At 39.7% G+C, this 9,264-nt stretch overlaps 2 protein-coding genes across 2 annotated transcripts; both read right to left on the reverse strand.

Annotated features, from left to right (window-relative positions):
• Positions 1-890: 890 nt before the first annotated feature.
• LOC131220215 (protein FAR1-RELATED SEQUENCE 5-like) lies at positions 891-1,797 on the reverse strand. Its single transcript, XM_058215178.1, has 2 exons — positions 1,032-1,797; positions 891-913 (listed from the first exon to the last, which is right to left on the reverse strand). Exons 1-2 carry the CDS (start codon positions 1,795-1,797, stop codon positions 891-893), a joined length of 789 nt encoding a protein of 262 aa, XP_058071161.1.
• Positions 1,798-1,805: 8 nt separating this feature from the next.
• On the reverse strand, positions 1,806-2,306 carry LOC131220216 (protein FAR-RED IMPAIRED RESPONSE 1-like). The gene has a single exon (XM_058215179.1). It carries the CDS (start codon positions 2,304-2,306, stop codon positions 1,806-1,808), a length of 501 nt encoding a protein of 166 aa, XP_058071162.1.
• Positions 2,307-9,264: the final 6,958 nt, after the last annotated feature.

Below are 9,264 nucleotides of genomic sequence, written 5' to 3' on the forward strand. Positions count from 1 at the left end.
CCTTTTACTCTCTCTCTCTCTCTCACACACACAAGATATAGAGGCTTTGAAAAGTATAGTCAGGTTTTCATTTCTCATAAGTGGGCCCATGTTTAAAAATCCATGCACCTCCTGGCTCTTGTTTTAGCTTTTCGGCTTTAACTCTTTTGTCTGACTCTTTTTGTCTGTTTTAACTTTACCTACATTAGCCACATTCAAGTGTTTTTTTTTTTTTTCACAGTATGACATTTTGAATTGAAAAAATATTTATTGGTCCTACTTTAATGACAAGGAGTGTTCATCCATTCGCGTGCCTGCACATCAAGCATTGTACTGCCTTGAGCATCATATGACTCTTCAAAATATGTCCTTAGCAACCTGACCGCTATGACCTGTTGATTTCTCAAACATTACTTGAAACATTTCAAGATTTAAGTGCATAAATCCCACTGTTAACCAACTCTTGTTAACTAGAAGCAAACACAGCAACAGCCTAGCACCACATCCATGGGTGCTAGGCCATGGACCCACCAAAACCAATGAACAAACTGTAATCCTCCAATATGTAAACCAATGAAAAGAAAAACAAAAAACGAAAATGACATCTATAGATGCTTGACCTACTCTTTTTTCTTCTTTTTTATCCTGCTCATGTTGGGGACGATTGAACACAACCTCTTCAATTTTCTTTTCCTACAAATTATAAATATTGCCCAAACATTAGAAAAAAAATTGATAATATTTGAAGCACACCAATATTTGAGAAAAATGTTATTTCAATTACATAAACAAACCTTTTAATAAGTTCTATGGAGAGAACAATGCTGTGCAAATTTATGTTCTACTTTTTTCATTTTATTAGAGCCAAGAAAAATAAACGAAAGAAGTAAACTCATATAGCATCGACCATTCTAAGAAACTTCTCGATCGAAACCTGGATAAAAAAATGTCATCAGATTTATAGAATTTATTTTACAATCAAACAGTTTTCTTAATTAAAAAAATTACAATGCTATAATGTACACATATAAAATAATGAAAAAATAGTATACCTTGTGCTCCATGCTCTATAACAGAAGTACGTGTATCATATAATGCTGGACAATTTCTTTTGTCATGCTTCTTTCCACGCTTACCACAACCATTGCATCTTCTTTGATCCTTTTTCTTTTTAAAACCCTTTTCCCTCTCGGATATCATTCTCTTTCTGGTTCCTTTCGTTTTGGTAGGTTTTGGATCATTGATTTTCATTTTCTGCTTTCTAGTTGGCTTCCTTGCTGGTTTTCTTATAATTTCAGCACATGGTTCCGACTCTATACTTCGAACATCCCTTAAAATGTCATACAACCTTTCCTTAGCCAAGAGATACCCTTGTTTTGAGGAAGACCCTTCATCGACAAGTAATCGGCAAATCTGAGATAAATCACTATGACGTAGTGAGGTGGAATCATCACAATCTGGCTTGATTGCTACCTCGTCGTTGTCGTGAATAGAACCTACTCTTGCATACCGTGTCCATCTCTTCAAAATGTAATACTCTGGCAATATAGGTATACGAACATGTCGAAGTACACATAATATATGTCTACACAGTATACCTTCGAACTGAAATTTGAGACAACTACAATCAGCATGTTTTTTACTCACTTCATATCTAACCACTCGGTCGCAGTCGTTTTCTTCCAAGCTTGCAACTTTGAATACGTTATAGACATAAATATCATCATTTTCCCTTTCACCTTCTGCAACATAATCCAATCCTTCAAATAATTCATTCTGAAATTTATAAAATATCCTCCTCGTGTATGTCTCGCCCATTACTTTTTCTATTTCACATGGCATATTGTTTCATGATCTGCAGCAAGCTCGTTATGCCTTTGGCGAGCAAGTGCCCTATCAAACCGAACAATGAAATCTATAAATGAATTACGTTTCGAGATATAACTACGAAAGAATGCATTCATACTTTCACTGTGCTGGCTACTTGACATACCCGTGAAAAATACATGCCGTACATACGCGGGTATCCATTTATGACGGACTGCATATATAGAGTTCAACCATACATTATCTTCCAAACCATTCTCTATCATCAATTTTTCCCATGAATCTTCGAAATCCTCAGACGTTTGCGAATTCCATACACAATCGTTGAATGATCGAATAAATTCATCCCTATGTGCGATGGCTCCTAATTTCTCAGGTACCTTCTGCATTATATGCCAAATACAATACTGATGGAATGTATTTGGAAATACAATAGAAATGGCCTTTGTCATTGCTGGATCTTGATCTGTTATTATGGCTTTAGGTGACTTTCCTTGCATCGCTTTACGCCACGACTCAAACAACCAAATAAAAGATTCAGTGGTTTCATCGTGTATGAAACCACATCCAAGAGTAATAGACTGCCCATGATGATTTACTCCCGTAAATGGAGCAAATATCAAACCATACCGGTTGGTATTATAAGTAGTGTCAAAGACTATAACATCACCAAAATATTTGTACGACTGACGTGCAATATGATCGGCCCAAAAACAATGTAATAAGCTATTTTCTTCGTCAACTTTCACTTCATATTCAAATGTTAGATGCAACTTTTTCATTTCTTCAAAATGTTCGTACAACATCTGAGCATCACGACCCTTGGATTTCTGTCTCTTATCCCTTTCATAATTTGTCAAGTCTTTTTCAGTGCAACCTATATTTTCGTACCCACCCAACTATGCTGAAAGAACGGCCATTGTTTGTGTCATCTTAATGTTGGATGCTTGGAAGTCGTCTTGTAAGCTTCTCTGCGTTTTCGTCACCATACGATGGGAGTTCAATAGATGCTTCTTACGAGGTGTGGCCAAGTCATGACTATGCACCTCAATGAATTTTTTAACTATGTATTTAGAAATGGATTTTTGAAACGCCACAATCATAACAGCAGGACAATTATCTCTTGTTTCACCCCTTCTCCTTTTTAGTTGGCCTTTTTTCTTTTGTGCCTTCTGATCTGTATTTCCCTCTCTCGCACATACAAATCTTTTCCAAACTATCAATCTATTTTTCTTCAAGTTTAATTCATCTTCCATTTCACTACTGCTATCATCCATCTTACTTTCGCTAGCATACTTGCAAGAGCATTTCCTAACACTAAAACCAGCACATCTTGCATAGTTATTGTAAAATTCATAGGCCTCTTCCAATGAAGAGAATATAGTTTTCCCTACAATTGGTTTTTTAGATTCTTCTACTTCAGGAATCCATTCACTTCTAGAAACAGTTCATTCACATGATTCAGTTGCCTTAATGTGATCCTCTCCATCGGCATTCATTTGTTAATAGTAGTACGACCTACAAAAAAAATTGATGCTTTCTCGGAGGCATTGTCCAAGTCCAATATGAGGAATAGAAAATAGCAAAAGTACTGCCCAAAATAATAATTTTATTCTAAGCAGCCTTTGAGAGTGACTCATCTGAACTAAAAAAGAAATTACATGTTGACATATGTTAGGGGATTCGCGGGAGTAGAGATTTAGGATAACATTAGTCACAATTGTGTCAATGTAGTACACATTTTCAAGATCCAGGCCACTCATCAGGGGGGTCCCACTATCAACAGTCCCTGGACCAGAAAAAAAAACCCCATCAACTGTACTAGCATGTACATTGAATAGCCTATTAGTCCTTTTTTTTTTGTTACAACTAGGGCTTGATTTTGGGTAAGGTGTTATTCATGGTGGACCCATCTAATGAGTGGAACGGATCTCTTCCTAGACCACCATGACTCCCACATGTGCTGAAAATAACATCTTCAACTCTCTCATATTTAGAATCTTATATCACTTCACTTGTAATTAATTCAATCTCATTGCCTATGCTAAATATATTATTATTATAATTATTCATTGATACACATTGCTTTTTTTGGATATGTTTTTTTAAGGCAATGTTATAAATTTTTTTCCTCATAAGTTTATCTACTTAAGTTTGGTTTTTTCAATCAAAAGGAGAAGGAAAAACTTTTTTGTTCAATTTCATGATATCTCTTTAAATCTAATTGTTTCTGATTAAGTTTCTTTTAAATATATATATATATATATATATATATATATATTTACACATTGCAGAAATTGCAATATCAAAACTCTAACCAGATTTAGCTTTCCCAAATCTAGGAAGCCCTAACCGATCCAAAACAATAGAGAATGGGGAAGAGAGAGAGAGAGAGAGAGAGAGACCAGATTCTGGGAGAACGGAAGAATGACACAATTAGAAAGCTGTCACGGATGTCGAGCCAAGAGAGAGAGAGGTGTATGGTGTTTTTGATAGGGTGGGTGTGAGAGAAGATTTTCTCTTCGGATAGAGAGAGAGTATGAGAGGGGGGCATAATCTAAAGAATGAGTCAGATCCCAAGATCTAGTGGACCCCACCACAGAAAATAGAGGGGAGAGTGACGCCCGCCATTAAAAAGTTCCGAGGGCCACAAAAGCTCTCGATCAAGATAATATTTGTGTTTTCCCTTCTTTCATGTATGCGTTAACACATGAACAGATTGGATCTCAAATAAAAATGATGGTGGACCTTTTGAAGGTTTCAACAGTGGCGCCACTCTAACCACTGTTTTCTATGGTGGGGTCCACCCCAGCCTTTGATTTACCTCATTCTTTGGACCATATCCTAAAATGATCTCTCTAAATGTATGGACGGTGGGGATACAACACATACATCATGTGGGGCACACAGAACTTGGTGACGTCACTCCAGTCGTCTCTGGCTAATCGACATATGCCAGTATCCATTCTGCGTCAACCTCTATGGTGACGCCGATTTCTTGCGAAAGCCTTTGGCAGAAGAAGTTCCTGGGCAAGGATGCTGGGTGGGGCCCACCACCATGTTTTTGGAAAATATATTCCGTTCATCCATTTTGCAAGCTAATTTTAGGATAACCGACAAAAAATGAGGTGGATCCAAGACTCGACTGGGCCACATGAGAGGAAACAGTATGGTTTCAGTGAGAACCTTTGAGACATTTTTATGATCATAAAAGCTTTTTTTTAGGATAAATTTTCTATATTTTCACTTCATCCCTGTGTTAATCACCTTATAAACGGTTTTGATGGCATATAAACATCAAGGCAGAGCCCAGGAAGGTTTCAATGGTAGGTATTTCTTTCTCCAATTTTCCCTCTCGTGTGGCCCACTTTAGTTTTGGATCCACCTCGTTTTTGGTCAATTTTCCTAAAATGAGCTCTATAAACGGATGAACGGAGTATATTTCCTAAAAACATGGTGGTGAGCCCCACCCAGCATCCTTGCGCAGGAACGTCTTGTGAAAGGCTTTCACGGGAAATCAAATCTGCCCCCTAATTACGCTCGCAATTTGCAAAGTTTGTTGAAAATTTAGGTGGGGCCAACCATGATCTTTTTGAGAAATCTACCCCGTCCATCCATTTTTCCTTGTCATTTCAGGGCATTATCCCAAAACTAAGGCAAATCCAAATCTCAAGTGGACCACATCGCGGGAAGCAGTGGTGATAATAATTCTCACCGTTAAATATTTTTTAGGGCCCACCGTGATATTTATTTGACATCCAACCTGTAGATTAGGTCATGCAAACCTGAATGATGGAAAAAAAAGAAAATATCAGCTTGATCCAAAAATTTGGTAGCCCTAAGAAGTTTTTATTGGTGAGAGTTCAATCAACACTGTGGGGCTCACTTGAGAATTTGATCTACCTCAGTTTTGGGTTCATACCATAAAATTATTTTTAAAAATGTATGGATGGCATGGATTTATCATTAACATCTTGGTGGGACCCACTTAGCATCCCAGCGAAAGAATTTTATGTGACAAGGCTTTGGCCGCATCCTTCGGAGAGGGGGTGAAGAGACGTGCGAGAGAAGGAAACTCGCTTTTTTAAGCTCGCACTAAGAGCGCCTTCATCCAAACCGTCTATCTTATCCAACGGTTGATAGGAAGGTTCGCACATAATGACGTGCGAACCAGTGCGTAGCTGAGCGTTCCTCTATATATATATATATATATATATATATATATATATATATATACACGGAAATGCTCACCTGCGAACCAGTTCGTGCGTACTACCGTACGAACTTTTTTGAGAACCCATCCTACGTGATGTGGTTCCAAAATTTGAACCGTTCAGGTGAAGCAGCACCTCGTGAAACCCCCCGACCCAACTTTTACTTTGATCTAAAACTTTGATGGCCCATGAAAAATGAAAACAGTTTCCTCCCTTGATTTGCATTTCTCTTTGCTATGGCCTACTAAAATTTTAGATCAGGGTGAAAATTTGTCACATAGGGTTTCATGGGATTCCGCGTCACATGTACCGTTCAGATTAGACACCCATGACACATGTGCAAAGGTGCGCACGTGCGTAGGTGCGTAGGGAAGCATGACTCTATATATATATATATATATATATATATATATATATATATATATATATATATATATATATATAGTCGGGTCAGGCTGAGTCGAGCGAGTTAACCAAGCTAGCCCGGTTTGTGTAAAGCCCTACTTATACTCATAAAAGAAAGAAAGAAATATATATATATATATATACACACACACACACACACACACACACACACACGGTAAAATGTGAGCTATCCTTGTAAGTTAAATCTCGAGATTTCAAAAAACGAGAACAAAATTCTGATTACGAAATCCGAGGCATTATACTACCATTGAAAACGTCTTTTGGGCCACAGCAAATATATGGTATGGCATTAGCCCAAAACCGAGACAGATTCAAAGCTCAAGTGGACCACACCATGGGAAGGTTTCAACAGTGGGTATCACATCCCAAGTTGTGTGTTCTAATTGATCATTGTATCTGCCTATTTTTGGGCTCATGCCTTAAAATGAAATGACAGAAGGATAAAATACATACATTTCGGTGGGCCCCACAGAGTCAGGTCACCAGTGATATCCATGGAGACCGGATCTTAGGTAATCCGCGTCCGAATACTTCAATCTCGCCGGCTTGGTGGACCCCACACAAGAAACCACAAAGTCGTGATGTGTGGATAAACCGGCTCGAAGAGGCTCTTTCAAGACTCCGTCCAGTTTTCTATGATATCCGTATGTGGGCCCGTCATTTATTGATCACCAGTGGTTTGTTTTAGACATCATGAATGGGGCTATGCCCAAAAATCCACTCGATAGGAAAGAAGAAATTAAACAAACGGTCGTGATGAATCAGATCAGGAAAAGTGCCCTGAGTGGCCATCTAGATGTATGGGTTTTATCCACACCGTCCATCCATTTCACCGTGTCATTTTATTGATTAGAAAGAAAGGTTAGAAAAATACAATGCTCAAGTGGACCACACCACATGAAGTAGTGGTGGTAGAGATGCTAACCGTTGAAACTTTTCTAGGGCCCACCGTGATGTTTATTTGCCATCCAACCTATTCATAAAGTTGCATAGATCTGGATGAAGGTACAATACAAATATCAGTTCGATCCAAAACTTCTGTGGACCCCGAGAAGTTTTCAACGGTAAGAGTTTAATCCCCATTGTATGGTCCACCTCTGTCTTTGATATGCCTCATTTTTCATGCATATATCCTGAAATGATACAGAAAAAATGGACGGTGTGGATAAAACTCATACATCAATGTGGCCAGTCGGAGCTCTTGCCCGTTCCCAGCTAGAGATGGGCGGGGGCAGGACGCAATCTGCCTCCCTTCCCCACGGGAGCGGATTGGATGGGACCCCGGATCCACGATGTGGGTGGGACCCCTGACTGTGGGGCCCACTGTGATGTTTGTGACTACATCCACGCCGTTAATCTGTATTGAAAGCTCATTTTAGGTCACGATCCAATAAAATGAAGCTTCCAAATCCCAGATGGGCTATGGTACAGGAAACGGTGGTGATTAACCATTAAAAACTTCCTGAGGGCCACATAAGCTTTGGATCAAGATGATATCTGTGTGGTCTCGTCATCTAGGTGTTTGTGATTTTATCAACAGGTTGGATGGCAAATAAACATCCCTATGGGATCAATGATGTTTTTTAATGGTGGGGATTCAATTATGACTATTCCCTGTGGTGTGGTACACATGAAATTTCAGTTAGCTTCATTTTTGGGATCATACACTAAAATGAGCATTCAAAATGATTGGACGGTGTGGATTTAAGACATGTACGTCACTGTGAGCCCCACAGTTAGGGGTCCCACTCACCTCGGTGGATCCGGGTTCTCACCGAATCCCCTCCCCTTCCCTAAGTCAGTTTATGCATGTGGGCCAATACTGATCTACGCAGGTGGTGTTGCCGTGGTGATGTGTTAGGCGCTGTGGGGCCCACCATGATATATGTGTTTTATATCCATGCAGTCCATTCATTTTGCCAACTCATTTTAAGCTATAAGCCCAAAAATTGAAGCAGATCCTACGATCAAGTGGACCACACCACAGGAAACAGTGATGATTGAATGTCCACCTTTAAAAAACTTCCGGGGGCCCACGAGTTTCACATATCTGTGTTTTCCCTTCATCATCCAGGTCTATGTCACCTTACACGCAGGTTGGATGGTAAATAAACATCGCGGTGGGCCCTAGGAAGATTTCAGCGGACGGATGTCTTTGTCCCCAATGTTTCATATAGTGTGGTCCACTTGACCTTCAGATCTACTTCATGGATGGATATTGTCACGGGGAAATCTGATCCGACAAGTCAAGCTAATTACAAAGCTTGGATCTGATAGGAAAGACCTTTGGAGGCTATGAAGGTTTAGTGTGGCCAAGTCTGCTACCGGTGAATCACGACTCTGAGCTATGATCCTTGTTCAATAATTCACATTGGCAAAATGGTCGAGCTATGCGAGCATCCGAGTCTGAGGCAAATTATTCGACTGACTCCGAGTACTAGTAACTCGGCCTCGGTTCTGAATAGGATGAGGCCAAGCCCGGGTAAGGACACTCTGAGTGCCAAGCCAGGAGAGACTAACCTAAATACGGACGTGACCGAAGATCTCGCCCAAGGATATGCGCTCTTAAGACACGATACGCTATACGACTCAAAGATTATGGATAATATCTCCGCGATTACATTAGCCGCATAATTGAGTAAATCGTACCGAGATTAATGGACGTGATCCTCTCTACCCACAGGTATAAATACCAGGGGACCTCATTGCAACGGGTACGCAAGATCTTACACCCTCTCTCTACATTACGCAACTTAGACCCAGATTCCTTTGCCTGATTTAGGCATCGAAGGGTCCCCTGTTTAAGTTAGGGTCTCCT

The sequence above is a fragment of the Magnolia sinica genome, chromosome 12 (assembly GCF_029962835.1).
Source record: "Magnolia sinica isolate HGM2019 chromosome 12, MsV1, whole genome shotgun sequence".
In the NCBI taxonomy this organism is placed as follows: Eukaryota; Viridiplantae; Streptophyta; class Magnoliopsida; order Magnoliales; family Magnoliaceae; genus Magnolia; species Magnolia sinica.